This window comes from Hyalella azteca, unplaced genomic scaffold (genome assembly GCF_000764305.2).
Source record: "Hyalella azteca isolate HAZT.00-mixed unplaced genomic scaffold, Hazt_2.0.2 contig5199, whole genome shotgun sequence".
Taxonomy (NCBI): domain Eukaryota; kingdom Metazoa; phylum Arthropoda; class Malacostraca; order Amphipoda; family Hyalellidae; genus Hyalella; species Hyalella azteca.
This window is the reverse complement of record NW_025935397.1, coordinates 5,804-23,193: the sequence shown is the minus strand read 5'-3', so window position 1 is coordinate 23,193 and position 17,390 is coordinate 5,804. Positions and strand designations below refer to the sequence as shown.

Sequence of the window (17,390 nt, the reverse complement as noted above, 5' to 3'; positions counted from 1 at the left end):
ACATCGCTACGAGTTCGTAAATAACGCTTGTAGGCTTCCTTCTTTGCTTTTAGCTTTGCTTTAACCGTATTGTTCATCCACTGTGTTTTTCTGACTCCACCGAGCTTTATCTTAGGTATACACGCATCAACTGCAGACATAACCGTGTTCTTGATGAATGACCAAGACTCCGCCACATTCATGTTCATGATACAGTCCGAAATGTTCGCTGCACTCACTGATTCACGAAGTTTAACATAGTCGCCTTTCGCAAAGTTGAAACGTTCACGCTTCCGAGGCGTCTTTTCTGTATAGCACTTAATACTGAAAAACAATGACTGGTGGTGACTTTTGCCCAACGGAGCCTCGTGGCGAAGCTCTTCTACCATTGATTCTTCACTAGTAAACACTAGGTCTAGAGTATTTGGAGTCTGATTACCTCTAAAATGGGTTGGCTTTGGCATATATAACATGTCATATCATACATAACAAGTCATGTCATTTATAACAAGTCATGTCATATATAACAAGTCATATAATGTATAACAAGTCATATCATACATAAGAAGTCATGTCATCTATAACAAGTCATGTCATTTTTATAACAAGTCATTTCAATATATAACAATATAGCTTTTAGTTGGCAGACTGTGTCATTAAAAGGTTGCGCTGGCTTAGGGCTTGCATACAAAAGAATATCACCTATACCATCATTTATTAGTGTGCAGAATGTTTACCAATGGCTTATCACTTTAAATCACCTCAAAATACTAATAATGCTGTACTTTGAGAAATTATTAAGATTGACCCAGTTTGACACAGCTACAGAGTGCATCAGAGATACGTCTGCCATTTACTCGTAAGAAAACGCGTCACTAATTGGACAATATAACTCATTTCTTTTCTTAGTGTGCATTTTTCTCGTCCTTCTTGCGTCGGCATCTTATAGTTTGCAGATGGTTTTCCACCATCTTGGCTTGATCGGCCCTCGTGTTTAGAACTGCGTCGCGAATCTTTACGAGCAAGTTCTTCTGACATAGAGGACTACACTTTGACGATCTTCTGACGTTGAATGCTGTGCATTTAAATCTTACTGCGGTAACCGATACTGCTGCGAAAATGATCGACCATCTTGGTTAGTTCGGCCATCATGGTTTATTTGGCTTGATGGGTCATCTTGGTTTGAAGCTTTATATGGCTGGGATGGGCCATATACAGACCGATATACTTACTAGGCCCCATTTGATATCGGTCTTTTTTCTTGCTGCTCACGTAGCTATGTCGATGTAAGCATATTTTCGAGCTAGGATTATATTGTGACTTTCGTTTTAGCGTTCGCTATATTCAGCTTCGAGCTGGCTGTAAACGAGCTGACTATGTTAAATCTGACTGTGGTAGACCGCTGCTGTTATATACAGATTAACCATTTTGGTTTGTTCGGTCATCAGCCATACATGCCTAATCGGCCATCTTGGTTGAATCTAAAGGTGGCTTGATGAATTCTTGGTTCATGGTAATGCTGCCACCTGTCGAGCAGTGCGCGACAACGGTGTATTCGTCATCACTGGCACTTGGCTGATACTACGGCGGCAATCAGTTGCGATGAACTCAACGTCTGCGAATGCTGCTGCTGAGCACTAATTGGCTTGTGTCGACCCGTAAGTTTCAAAACCTGCTTAGCGTTCGTGTAGATCGCCACTGTGTACAGCCGTGTCGCCGGTTATCGTTCGGCTGCCCCAACATCCGTTCACCGAATAACAAGGTTGGCGAGTTTCTTCACACTTGTCGCTCACACTCGCTAGATGTCGTCTTCTTGCCGGAGACCTGGCCTGACGCTGACTCGGTTTTCACCGCGAGTCTTGGCGCTGACGGACTCCAGGTAGTCGAGCGCCCGCAGCCTCGCATGCAACCCGACACCATGGCGACGAATTACGGTGGAGTATCTACCGTCGCCAGCAGGTAGCTTACCATTCTTGGCAGCGGCGCCCGACCCATCACCTTTGAGCTGCTATGTGCTAAGGTCACATGCGCCTCGCGCTTACGAGCGTTGCAATAACTATCTATCGTCCTGGCTCGGTTGAAGTGGTGCGCGATTTTATCATCTAGTTGAGCGATGTCTTCACCAGACTTGTGACTTACCCCGATCATGTCCTAATCATCTGCGATTTAAACGTTTGATTGGATCGCTTTGACGACCCATGCATCGGCTCGTCAGCTAAACAACCTTTTGGCTACCTTCGGCATGGTTTGTCACGTGGCCTTGCCGACGCACGACATGAGCGGACTGCTGGGCGCTGTCAGCACGAATGCTGATCTTCAAAATCTGCCAGTCGACATCATCGTGCTCGCAGAATCCGACCATCGACTACTTCAGTGGACGGTGCCGTGTGTGCCCCCGGTGCCAGCGTACAAAACCGTTACCTCTCGTCCGTGGCGCGATCCCGACGGCGATGTCTTACGCGAAAAGCTGCAGTCAACCCAGCGGCCTGACTCATGGTTGGCACTATCAGTCAACGACCTCGTGCAACTCTACAATACCGAGCTGACCTGTGCACTCAATGACCTCGTTCCCGCATGCTCAGTTCGGGGACCCCAAAGAGTCTCCTACCCATGTTTCGACGATGAATATCGGGTCTCTAGGGTCTTGGTAGACTTCTCCAGCGGGCTGTCTACCGGGCGAACAGACGCGGCAATCATGCTGCTGCATGCAGCTGCGGTCTCCACCTCGCGAGATGAGCGGCGCAATTATGTAGCCCTCCCTCTATCTAAATGAGAGCCATTTTGGCGCCAGAGAGTCGACGCGCGACGCAGCGATCCTTGAGCACCGTGGCGTTCGCTGGATAAACTCATGGGAAGAGGTCATACAGAGGCTTCGGGTGACGCAAGAGTGGAGAAATTCCATGGGGTTTTTGAAAATAGAATTTCTACTGTGCGAGCGTCAACAGCTGATGCTTCGCCGGCAACATTTGAGCCGTGCCCGTTCGACTACGTGTTCCAAGAATTCACTTGCGTCACAGCTGACGATGTCATCGCTGCAGTGCACGCACTGCCTAAAAGCAGTGTGCCAGCGATCCGCTGTCGACGTCATTACTTAAGGGGAAGGGAATGTCGTTCCATATATACACGCGTGTCTACCGTCGGCGACAGAGCGTTCCCGGTCGCCGCCGCCAGAATCTGCCAGTTTCCGTAACATCGCACTCCTTCGTTGCAGGTGTTTCATTGACTCCTAAACACGGAACTATTTCGTACAGCCTATGAATCAAGAGCTTCTTCATTTTATCCGTAGTCATCCTATCTCGTATCTCTTTAGTTTTCGCTGGCTATTAAACATTTGTCTTACGTACCCTCAAAGTTCGTTTGAACCAGACGCCACGACAACTGCTTTGTAGAATAATAATAATAATAATTATATGGTTTGACCTGCTTGCGGCGCCTCTCAGCAATAGCCTGCTTCTCCTCCAACAGCTCCTGCGTGATGTTGGTATCACTGGACTGCTGCTCCTCCAGCTTCTGGAACTTCTTGGGAGGATGTCGCTTTATCAGCGACTCCCCTCCCTCCCCCACCGCCGCCACCTCGAACGCCAGGGGCTTGCTTCTACCTGCAACACATGTTTCAATATTAGGCTAATGCTTTCAATATAAGACAAACTAATTTTTGGTTCTTTCGCAAGGTTTGACGCGAAGTTTTTATTGATAACTGAAGTTGCCTTTCAATACGCGACTAAAATGTAGAAAGGAACCACCTTTCAACTTTGATCCTAACTTTAACTTCAACATGGTCGTAGAGACCAGTGAACGGTTCTGTGGCCGAAATTATCCTGACGCCTACAATAGAACAGTAAGCGTACTAATAACCTTTTTTTAACTTTATTAACACCCAAAATTCTATTATCTTCTCTATGTTAATTAGGTTATTAACGATACAGTCGCTCACTTAGACGTTATAAAGAATAAGATTTACGTTGGGAGAAGCTTAGTTGCGAAGTAGTATAGCACATGTTTATAGCTCCCTTATCCGTGGATTTTCTGAAGGTTGATTATATCTTCGGTTATTTTTCCGCAATGAATTTGATATGATGTCCGCGTTCATTCGAGCTATTTCAGATTTCGTGCTTTGAAGTTTATACTGTTAAACTAAAGCTTTTTGTCAGTGATGCCTTTTCGTCGTTCCCAATGAATGCATATGAATCCTATACTTGAATTCCCATTTCAAACCTTTCCTTAAATATATAATCAACTTCCCCTGCTGCATGATTACAATTTGTCATACACTAACACATTGTTTCGTAAATAGTCATTCGATAGGTGAATGAAGTAGTCGCATAACGCAAAAGGTAATGTAAATTTTGAAAGGAGAAGACAGTACAAATAGGAATGAAATATAACAAACTGAGAACTCTACTTCCCACAGACATAATACCATACATATTGCCAACGAATTATGAAGCCAAAAATTTATAATATTGTTGTCCTAAAATGTGCAAAGTGATCAGCGAAGACTATTATTAGAAGCAATGAAAGTTTAAAGCATATCTGTTACTGTGATTGCAATGGTTAGTGGACATCAAAGCCTTTCACCATCAAACATATTTATATTATCCTAAAGTGCTTAAGTGAGAAGAAACGCTCAATCATTTCACTCAATCATAAAATTTTATAGAACATTAAATCTACCTAACTCAAATATTGTTTGCAATCGATGTTAGAGTTGTATACGAAACGGTTACATTCATTTATGTAAGAGTAACGCAAGAATGTTACATTTAAATACGGTTCAGAAGATAAAACTGGGACATCCGTAACGCATAAAAGAAGGAATAAAGCTCCAGCTAAATTTAGGTCTCGCATGACCTATCAAGTCTTGTGCGTGACATGAAGCCGGTGTGTTTTTGCCTTGTAATTTGATACTGAAACTTGGATTAAAGTGTTGAACCCGACTGCCTATGTTCTTTTCTAAAACAAAAGGCTGGTAACTTTTTCAATAATTCAACTGTACGCTAGTTACCTACGTAATAGTTTTCAAATGAGTTCCAGATTGTGGTACTAGATTGTGGTACTAGATTGTGGTACTAGATTGTGGTACTAGATTGTGGTACAAGATTGTGGTAGTACAGTGAACTCTGGAACACATTACGATTATGGCCTAGTTGAACAGTTGAGCGTTCCTATAATCACTGTAAACCGTTTTCTCTACTTGATTGTTCGAAGTATAAATATAATCCATTAAATTTAGATGAATTTACAATTTTTTACATTCTACAATTTTCACGTAATGTTTAAAACCAAACTTTTCAATGTAATAAAATTGTGAATAATAAACCCATGAATAATTTTTCTATTCTTATCAAACATTTTTAAAAATATTGGTCTTTATCTTAAAATAAAACCAAAAATCAAACAATTTCCTCAGGCTGTGGGCAGTTAGTACTTATGCATTTCCTACAGCATTCATGCACATACTAATTATTCAATTATTCACATTTCACTATCATATGGCACAGCTCAAAGGTCACGAGGCTAGGTCATGCCTGATATCTGATATATTATTCGTCTTGACCTCATTTCTTGACACTTATCCTTGCAAGGATCAAGGATACACGTCCTGACCCAAGGATACATGTCCCAGTGTCCTGAGCAAGATTTAATTAATCATGTGGTGTTAAAGTCTGGGACTCGTATAAAGTCCTTGACTGGAGTTATCCCATAATCATAATAGAGTCGATAGAGAAGAATCTATACAGATATTTCGTGTATATCTGAGTTACCTGAATTTTATCCATGTTAGTTGAGTTACCCAGCATGGGAACTGACATCCCCAACGTTCTACCTGAGACACCCGTGAGTTCCTCAGCCTGATACTTGAGTTACCCTGCATGTTGACTGAGTTTCTCAGCCTCATACTCAAGTTACCCTGCACGTAGGTTGAGTTCCTCAACCCGTTACTTGAGTTACCCAGTGTATAGACTGAGTTCATCAGCCAGATACTTGAGTTACCCAGCACGTTGACTGAGTTCCTCATCGCGTTACTCGAGTTACCCAGCATATTGGCTGATTACCCATCTTTTCATCAATATCACCTTTTATTGCGTGGGTGTTTCTTCTAATTACCCGGATTACGAGGCCAGTTACCTGAGCTGTTGCGGGGCGAGTCGCCTCCCTTTATATTCCTTCTGTCCGTAAGGATACCACTGATTGTTTTGCCGCTGCTGCTGCCTAATTGGTCGGGATCCTTCTTCATGTCGAATATTCCTTCATCCTCATCCTCCTCTTGCTGAGTTGAATTATTCTCTTCGTTTTCACTTCCTCTCCTATTGTATCCACCCTCTCCTCCGCCTTCCACTTCTCTTCCATCCGCGTTAACATTTGCAGTTATTGCATCATTTTCTGATGAGTTAAACTGCAGCGGTAAACTATTTCTCCTGTCACCCCCATTGTACTCGGGGGTCACAGGCAGGCTTCGTGATGATCCACAACCCATGCTTGGTTCAGTTAAACGTAGATTTTAATCTCGTAATCCCGAGATGTACTTTCCAAAACGAAATGCGTAATGTTTCGGAACTAAGATATGTTTCGGAACTACGTCTTGTTCCGGAAATACTTCATGTTTTGGTACAAATGTTTCATAATATTTTTAGAAGCACATGTTGCTGGCAATCGCCACGATTGCACGATTGATTGATCACGATTGCAACGTGTCTGTGACTGCGCTATCTCTGCTGTGCAGATCCTTAAGTTGCGGTAGCATCAGAGCTGCGCAACGTCGCGGTATATGATCCACTAGTTCAAAAAATTTTTACACACAAATTCCGGATTTTTTTCTATATAATTCACTGTTTAAATCAATCTTTAGAACATTTCATTATTAAAAAATACGCTATGATTCAGAAGAAAAATTAACTCAGTAGATTTTTCGATGTTCGGCAGTAGAACAGCTATATTAATTCTTATACGTAAGATCACAGTAAATTAATAGCACGAATGACACCAAATGCGTTGCATTTTCATTTCTGCTACTCGCATTAGGTTTTTAAGCAGAAGAGTATTAGTCAAAAATTTTTAATTACATACCAAAAGTATTTTAACATATTCGCTCTTTTAACTTTTTATCTTTTATTTTTCGATGCAGCGGGCCGATTTTAATTAATATATAAAATTTACCCTGGAACAAGTTAATTTTGCATCAAATGGCATAAATTTCGCTAAGAAATAAATCAGGCAACGCTGGAGATTATCCTAAAGATTAAAAGTGAGCAGAGGTTTACCTAAATAGTGCACGAGCAATTAACTGTTCACAAACTGTTTTAAAAAATCCGTTTATTTACAAGGATGAGTTTCCGGGGAGATGAACTTTCCTTTATTTATAGATAAAGAGTTTTCAATTCAGCAGTTGAATCCTGGCTTAACAAAATATAATTAATATTTACGCGCAGTTAGTATTTTATAGATCGATTGTGCCAATGTATTGGCACATATATATATGGCTATATTTTCGCCAGATATTCGCGTTCGAAAGTTCCAACCAAAGCTTCATGTTAATTTCTACTAAAATAAAAAACTTAATGAATCATATTAAACAATTTTGTTCAGTGGTTTTCCTATAGATAATTTTTCTACGTTGAGTTTGAATTGTTTTCCAATTTGAGTGCCTTCAAGTACATCAAACATTTTGCTTAATATTTGATCAAAAAGTGGTACATTTGCAACACATCGATCAGTATACGAACATACATATATTTATTATATTATGATTGATTTATTTAATAAATATTTCGATTTGATATGTTAACATCACCGTGAATATATTAACTCGTCCGATTAGCAAACAATGAACAAGAAACATTGAACAACATGAATGTTATACTCTTATCAAAAGGTCAGGTATTGACTGAATGGTTTACAAATGCAAGACAGGCGCACGTTCTCCCCAGATTTATCTATGATTTTCTGTTGTCATTTTTAATTAATTAATTATTATATCTAATAACCATGAGTCTTTCCAGTTTCCCAGTAATTTTTGAGTTTCGTATCATGTCGATACGAGTTGTTTATAACAAATCAGCGTCATAAATTTGTTTCGTTGTTAACTATTGACATAATTGTAATGGTTTAAATGTTTTCTAGTTTTTCACTGAAACGACAGTTTATTTTTGGGCTATCAATTTTTTTCATGCAAGCAAATTTGTAAGGCGGCAGACAAACCCAATATGAACATAACCTGTATAACGCGGTTATCGATAATAGTCATCAACAATGTACCGCATAACAAAAACAATTCCGCTAGTAACACACCCTGTAATTCCGGCATTTAGTAACACATGCAACATCAATTTTACTGTATATCCGTTGCAGCTAACACCCACTCCCAACGCATGCAACATCGAACATCTTAGTAAATACCAATATTTTTCGTGCAAACATCGCAACATGAATAATCTGCTATTATTGACAACGATCGTGCAGACGTATTAATTCGTACGTAATTAGTGCGTTATACGTCATCACGAATATTAGTTACACGAATAAAAAAAGAGATGCCCGGTACGGACGACATCGCTGCCACACACCGACTGCCCAGTAACGACGACTGCAAGTCTCTTCACACCTCAACTCCAGCCTTGCCGCATATCGACCACCTCATTCAGACCTTGATTCTTCTACTCCATCTCGCATTAGAGACACACTTTAAATTTAATAATTCTTAGTAATCATCTATAGTTTCCATGATTCAAACGAAATTTACTTTTTAAAATTGAAGATGAGTATTATACAGACATGTTGAGTTTGGGTTTTGCTTGCTTGGGCGTCAGCAAAGAATCGAAATATTTATTAACTTGATCACGAAGTCTGTATACCGAACTGGCAGTGAGTTGTCATGGCAACGAGGAATGCCGAGTGCAAACATTGCCCAGGTGAGACTTCACGTTCTGTAGGCGCTTCATGGAAAACTTTCCATATTCAGGGAAGACATTATAAAGAAAACTAAAAATTTATGGATAATTATCATGGTAACGATGCTGCTTACCGATTATTTCTACGCTAAATATATAAGTTAATGTGAAAATTCCATTTCCAATAAAATTTTTCAAGGGACATGGAGTTCAAGATTGAAATAGCAATTCCAAATAATATCATATTAATATGTCATCATTAGGAATATTCATACCTGGAATAACTTCTCCTAATATCATTTACATTGATAAGCTTAGCAACTCTTCGGCGTAGTTATCCAATAAACTTAATAATAAATAAACTACAGTTAATATCATACACGTTATGATTTGTAGTATGTAAAGGCGACTATTGATCAAGGGTGGTGATTACGGGTGATTGTACTGAGTATATCACTCACCGATATTGTACAGCATATATCACTCACTACCATTATATTGAGTAGATCACTCACTATCATTGTATCTCACTCACTGTCATCCTATATCTTTTACGATAATTGTATATAACTCACTATCATCGTATACACTTACTATCATCGCATATCAATCGAAATAATTGTATATCACTAAATATCATCGTATATCACTAGCTATCACCGCATATCACTCGCAATAATTGTATATCACTAACTATCATCGTATATCACTCACTATCATTGCATATCACTCGCTATCATCGCATATCACTCACCATCATCGTATATCACTCGCTATAATTGTATATCACTAAATATCATCGTACATCACTCACTATCATCTCATACCACTCGCTATCACCGCATATCACACGCTATAATTATATATCACTCACTAGCTATCATCGCACATCACTCGCAATAATTGTGTATCACTACCTATCATTATATATCACTCATCATCGTATATCACTCACCGGCAGAGGTCTCATCATCGGACATGTTGCCGCGCTTGCTTCGCGTGTCTGGGGAGCTCGACTATATCAATAGAACCTACGCCTGGGGGCATGAAAAAGCAAGATTATCAAAATATTGCTGGGTGCTTAATTAGTATATTAATATATAATAAAAATAGTTAATCATAATAATAGCCGATAATAATTATTAGTAAATTAATCGATATTTTAAAAAATAATATAGACTATTCGCAATTCCGGTCTTCCGACTTGAACTTTGTGATAATTTTATGACACGTACATATGTTTCTAAATTAAGGCAGTTTAAAGGCATATGCTTATTTAAAGCAAATTGTTTGGAATTTTTACTTATTTGTGACTTTAACTGAAGCATTTGATAAAGCAAATTTAAAAATATACATAGCTCATTATTAGAGTTTATCATGCAGTTAAAAGGTTAGCGTGAATATATACTTCTGGCTTTAAAATCTTTCCGTATCCTGCCTTTTAGTCAACATTTAACCGGATCCAGTTAAATATTAACTCTAAATCCATTTAACTGACATCTGAACAACCTGAACCCGACCTACAACATGCCGATAACCTATCGAAACCTACCAACGATGTGTCTAAGCCTATACTCTTACTGTATGTAGGTAGTATGTAGCTACAACCTAAATACAATGCATCCATGCTAAACTTAGAATTCCTAACTTAACACTATACAACACTATATTATTATACATAATACTATATTATTCTATATGACACTATATTATTTTATAGAACTCTACCTACTTAAAATACACTGCAGATATAATAGCCCCACCACCGCTCTATGTTATATAAAAAAACTCGCATTCATAAACATCGTTAAATGATTTGGCCCAGTCAGCCCACACCGCTTATAGTTATTTAACATCAATCTAGAAGAATACAAATTTTGTAATTATCTTTCAATAACCTTGTATAATTCTAAAAAAACCGTGGCGAACCCTAATCGAGATCCTGGCAAAGGTGAAATATTTTGAAGCATACATGGACAACATTTCTCTTGTATGTTATATGCTACGGACTTTAGTATGTTATATTTAGCTGTGAGGGAGTGGGTTAGGTAGGTAGGCAAGGTACGTTGTAAGGTAGGTATCTAGGCAACACATGTGTCATCAGGCCGCATTCCTGAGTTCTCCGAGAGTGTTTCATGCAGTCATATTGCTTTTATATGTTGCGCTTTTACACTACTATTTTCTATGCAGTATTTTACAGCTATATTCACGAATTATAACTTATATCTATTGCATTCATAAATAAATACTTGTGAATAATGTGAATAAATACTTAATCGTTCAACTCAATTAGAATTCGACAGAGCTGTTTTACAACGTGTACGGAGTACACACGTTTGAACCAACATGAAGAATAATGTAAACAACATACTGGTGAATGTTATTCCCGTATTTCTGCTAAACCTAAAACATTAAGATAACTCAAGCCATCATTTGAAAGTCGAGCATGTATGAAGAAGTGTATTTGAATTATGGGCTGGATAATTCGAAAACTTCAAATTCCACTTGAACATCTTTTCGCTGAATTTTTGACTTATAATTCAATAGAAAGTTGACTGCGCAATCTTTGAAGATTGTAAATTGCAAACCCGATGTTCAAGTATTTTTATAATTAAACTAAACTCCAGGTGGCATTTACAAATTTTCCTCGTTTTGTGCATTTTTTTATATACGGAATTACATTGGGAAAAAATCTCGAAGTTCAACTCAGTCGCCGCCTTTTCATCAATCAAATAATTTATATATTAATTTGATGGCATATTGAATTCTTGAATTAGATGATATTAAAAATGTATTATTCAGACCAAGATTCTGAAGAAAGATATATACAGTGACGGCTTTCCATGATAACATGTATGGTATAAACGATACATGAATGAACGTCTTATATACTGTAAATCAATGCATGAGTCAGGATGAATCAGACTCACGTGGAGGAAACCCAAATTATTGAAGGTAAATTAGTTCCTAAAGAACTACAATCTTCCTGCATTGTGAAATTCGCACAAAATCAATTTGATAGATTTTTATGTGACAAACTTTTTGCAAGCTAAAAAATTGGTAGCTTGGAGCTGCCTGGCCACACCCTTGGTCTTCAACATCGTACACGAGCCTTGTTTGTAGCGTTGCTTTGCTAAACTTGATACCTGATGTCGCTTATGAGATGCCTTGTTGCAGCAAACAGATAAGTGTTTGCTATTGATTATTCTGTTATAGCAAACCTGCTATAGCAAAAAGATAACTGTTTGCTATTGATTACCCTGCTATAGCAAACTGACAACTGTTTGTTATTGATTACCCTGTTATAGCAAACCTGTTATAGCAAAAAGATAACTGTTGGCTATTGATTACCCTGTTTCCTGTTATAGCAAAAAGATAACTGTTGCTATTGATTACCCTGTTGTAGCAAACTGACAACTGTTTGCTATTGATTACCCTGTTATAGCAAACCTGCTATAGCAAACAGATAACTGTTTGCTATTGATTACCCTGTTATACCTGTTAAACCTGTTATAGTAAACGGTCAACTATTTGCTATTGATTATTCTGTTGTAGCCAAACTGTAACAGGAGACAGACAACGTTTTGCTATTGAATATCCTGTTATAGCAAACCTGCTATAGCAAGAAGACAACTGTTTGCTATTGATTATCCTGTTATAGCAAACCTGTAATGGCAGACAGACGTTATAACAAAAAACAGTTGTCTGTTTGCTATAACAGAGCTCTGTGGATGACTGGCCGACGCCTGTTTACTATTGTGTGTCGGTTTTGGCCACACCCATACAGGTGTTTGCGCTAACATGGATATTTTTCGGTAGCTGTTTTTCATAACAGGTCTCTGTTCTGTTAATCAAATTAGATGCTTGACAGACAGGCAGTAGCTTTACACCTTCAATTTGCGGGTTTTTACTACTTGGCGCTGTTGGCTGATAATAGTTGTTTGACACTTCAATGTTTTGTTTGATATAAACACCTCTTATTTAATACACAGTTCAGCTGATTAAAATAGTTGTTTGTAACAACACAGCTGTGTTTGCCATAATTCACTTATTTATGCTCGAACATAAACTGGCAAAACTCAATGAAGGGCGACCATGCAATAGACAATTATCGTGAAAGGAATGTCACAACTCTACGGATGTTGCATCCAACATTTGAGTTACTTATTGCTTAGTCATGTTGCTTCCAAATTCGTGTGCTCAATAGAAATATTAGTGTAGTTTGGCAGAAGCTGTTCTTTAATGCAGGTTTCGTTGAAGACCAGAGAGTATGGTGAGTATGGTGTCCCTTGGAAACCTGATATTTGGATTTTCACTTCCTATCAAGAGCCTAATTCGCCGAATCGAGAAAAATAATAAGAAAATTGTCAATAAGAAATACTCTCTGGTCTTCAACGAAACCTGCATCAATAGAAATAATGCATGCACATTACCGACGAACTCGAGAGGTCTTGATTATTTGCTTTCACTTGGACTAATTATTGATTATAATATTTTCACTTCTTTGGAATGTAGAAGGTATAAAAATGCTTGCGTATGACGCTCTCACTCAATGCTAATCTACGGTCTTTGAAACCGGGATTTGGTTACCTTCACTGACATTTCAACAAATAAAGGAACCTTGGTCGCCAGAGCTTTTTATGTGAAAGGAAAATTTACCGGAAATGCCTATTATTTTACACACTGTGGACGAATTACGTTTTTGTTGACCCTAAACATTTGAACATCGTTGACAACGAATGCTCCAGACATTGATCGTGAATCAACAAATTAGGTGCTGCTAGGCAGAGAAGTCGATATTAAGTCGAGTATTGGCAGGCAACGAGTCTAGGCGACAGGGAAGAGCAGGACAGCCTGACACAACCTCACCCTACGACCGCAACACACACACTGAACAAAAGGTCATCGTTCTCTCTAAATAATTTTTAGTGTTCGTTGTCTTTGAAACGTGCGATGTGGCAGTGAATAAATCAATAAAAACCCAGATGGATAATGTGAACGAACTAAAATAACATAAATCAGTTTTCAATAAAATGTTAATGAAAAACTTAAGGCTTATGTTGATAACAAGAATCGGTATCATGATGAATAACAAATTTATTGCGTATTGTTAGTAGGGTGAGTATGGTGAGTATGGTGAGTGTGTTGAGTATGGTAGGCATGGTGAGTATGGTGAGTATGGTGAGTATGGTGAGTATGGTGAGTATGATGAGTATGGTGAGTATGGTGGGTATGGTGAGTATGGTGAGTATGGTGAGTATGGTGGGTATGGTGAGTATGGTGAGTATGGTGGGTATGGTGAGTTAGATTTTACGCTCACCGAGGCACTACCGGGAGAGGGGACACGAAAAGACGATATATCCACGTAAGAAATTTATTCGGAATTCTCAGTTTTCCAATTTTAAAAGATATATTTTTGTCATAGAAAATATTGATGATTTTATTATAAAAAAAATTCGATTGAGTATTTCAATTTCATACATAAATACTGTAACTATACAGTTTACAGAGTTTGAATAATAAACCAATCCTAATTCCTCTAAAATCTTAAAATTTAAATTATTATGAAATTTACAAAACTCATCAGAATGATTATTCCTCCTGCTCATTGTTACGATAATTTAATATTATATCAATCACTTTATTAGAGCAGAAAACAATTATTTTAATTATAACAATGAAACTGACGACCAAATAAAGTTTCATTGTTTCTCGAATCCCTTAAAAAAATTTAAAACTTCCAACGCAAGTAAAAAATGCCTTAGAAAAGCCAAAATTAAATTTCATAAAAGTATATAGATTTCATTTATATATATTTCGATAATAATTTTTTGGATTTAGTAGGATTTAATTCGTAAATATTTTGAACTTTAAGTAATAAATGGAGGGGAGCAGTCACAACATACAAAGTTTAATTGAGCTTCTTGTAGAGAAAGTCAAAACTAGAACTTATTTCAAGTTACCTTCTATTTGTGATTAAACACTGAAAAAATAATAATATACCATTTCTATATCAATTTCTTCGGCTGAACTCTCTTCTATAGTTTCAAACAACAGCGTTGTTTTGTTACTGTTTTAAAAATTTACAAATTTTGCAAATTGAAGAGCTTAAAAAATAAAAAGTAACTTCGAAGCTCGATTTGCAAAGACAGTTTTGCTTTCACCACAAATTCCCGCACCCACAAAAAATTTCATTGATCATGAAATTATAAAGAATTTATCAAGATTTTATTCTCAAATAATCGCGAATTTCGGCGCAACCAACATGATGACTAAAATTTTTGTTGAACTTTTATAGAAAAAAAGACTATTTAATAACAGATGAAATTTTTCCTTCCGGATACTAGTTTATTGTTGTTCGTTCAAATTATGTTCTAGTTAAGTTCATGGACGAACGCGACTATGCAAATAATGAAAGAATATATCTTAAAATCACTAACCTTCGTAAAAAATCAAATATTTCACAAATTCTCAGTTGCATCATAAAATATTTCCACAGCTATATCGTAGTTCAACATGATTTTCTACATTGATTTTCTGTGAACATTTTCATTTCAATTGTACAATAATCTAACGCGTTTACCTACACTAAAGTTAGACAAAAATGTTCCCACTAGACATTCATGTTGAGTCAGACATGCATATTCACATCAAACATACATACATGATTGTATTCGAAATGCATGTCAACAGAAAACATGTACATCAGACAAGCATGTCAGCATCAAAACTGCATATCAGCATCAAATTTATACGTCAGCATTAGACATGCATGTCAGCATTAGATTTCAACATCATTAATGCATGATCGCATATAACGTTTAGGGTATCATCTGACATGCATGTTAACATGAGACATAGAGCTCCACCTAAATATGGTCAGTTCCAAACTATCCTTCATTGTATAGAAATAATGATGCAAAAGGTATCAGACTATTATCATTATGACTAGTTTCTACTATGAACATTAATAGTAGAAAGTAGTCGTCTATTAAGTAGACTATGATCTACTTAAGAAGAATAAATTCAGAGCTCTGAGGGTAGGTAAATTGAGGCACACATTGAAAGCTTGAGATAACTCATTAGTGGAGGCTTGTTCTTCTCATTAAAGTTATTGTTATTACCTATGCTTAATGAGGAACAGTGCGTCTACAGTGCAGGCGCTACATCGTCACAGCTACTTAATAAGCCTTTGATCACCTTAACTTGTTCAAAGCTCCTAAACAACTAAAATATTGTAAAAAATAGTACATCCTACATCGGCCGAGTGAACTTCAAAGTCTATCATCACCTAAAAACTATTTTCAAAACTCTAAATCACCCAAAATAGTGTAAAAAATCCTACATCCTACATCGCCCGAGTGAATTTCAAAGCCTATCATCACCTAAAAACTATTTTCAAAGCTCTAAATCACCCAAAATATTGTAAAAAATCCTACATCCTACATCGCCCGAGTGAAAAAAGCCTATCATCACCTTAAAATTTTCAAAGCTCCTAATCACCCAAATATTGTAGAAGTCCTACATCATCTGAGTTAAATATCAATGCATTTAATTACCTAAACAATATTTGAAATACTTAATCGATCAAAATATTGCAAACATCTTTCAACGAGGTAATATGAAGTAATTATTAATCGCTCAGTATTATATTGTTCCCCCATTTATCCGCAAGAAATCCTTCACAAATTATATTATTATTCATGCATTAATCTTCTATTAATTGAACAGCAGACAATTAACTAAAAATCTTCGTTCATTTGCTGAATTGAATATTATGATCGATTTTATTTACTGTTTTTATAAAACATTATTACACCGCATGCTTCCGATGAGCATCATTAAATCACCGAAATAATCTTTTTATCTATTAAAAGTAATTATAGTAGCAGCAATAATTTTTTCCAGTAAAAATATCAATTTTTTCATGGCATTTAAAGATAGAATCGTAGCAGTACTAATTTTTTCCAGTAAAAATATCCATTTTTTCATGGCTTTTAAAGATAGAAAAATTCGTCAATAAGTTTTTTATATTTCTACTGAGGTTCAAAGATGGCTTCTAGAGCAAGTGGTCGAGGCACCCAATTTCACTTATCACTTTCATCACTAAACTAAATAGGAAACTAAGATCGGCAGTTTTTACTAATTAATTTCTTATAGTAAAGAGAGCCTAGTCTTCTAGCTAAATGAACTATTTCTCAACGCTATATATAGAGTATTCAGAGCCGGGTGCTGTTATTACATATTTGTTATATTTTTTACTAAGAAACAAATATTTTGAGCAAACAGTTTTTAATTCAAATTAATTTTTTTCACTAATATATAATATGGAATTATATTTGCATGCAAGATAATTGCAAATAGATAAATATTTGAAGGCTATGGAAACGGCGAACGTCTGTTGTGATCCCCAATTTAGATGTTATAATCACTAAAAGAAATTAATGTGTCATGTAGTCCAATAGTGGCGCACTTTCACACAGCATAGCAGACGTAGCATTGATACGTCATATGGACGAGTCA

The 17,390-nt window shown here is 37.0% G+C and overlaps 1 protein-coding gene across 2 annotated transcripts in view; it reads right to left on the bottom strand.

The window, feature by feature from the left end:
- LOC108681067 overlaps positions 1–9,904 on the bottom strand; it is a 14,307-nt gene extending 4,403 nt beyond the window's left edge. Inside the window, exons 1-2 of one of the 2 annotated variants that reach the window (XM_018170041.2) lie at positions 9,823–9,904; positions 3,400–3,578 (exon numbers count right to left, since the gene is read on the bottom strand). In XM_018170041.2, coding sequence (XP_018025530.1) covers positions 3,400–3,578; positions 9,823–9,847 — 204 coding nt within the window. In that variant the 5' untranslated portion in view covers positions 9,848–9,904. Of the gene's footprint in view, positions 1–3,399; positions 3,579–6,108; positions 7,114–9,822 lie in introns of those variants that run through there. The other variant, XM_018170040.2, reaches the window with a different exon arrangement.
- Positions 9,905–17,390: the final 7,486 nt, after the last annotated feature.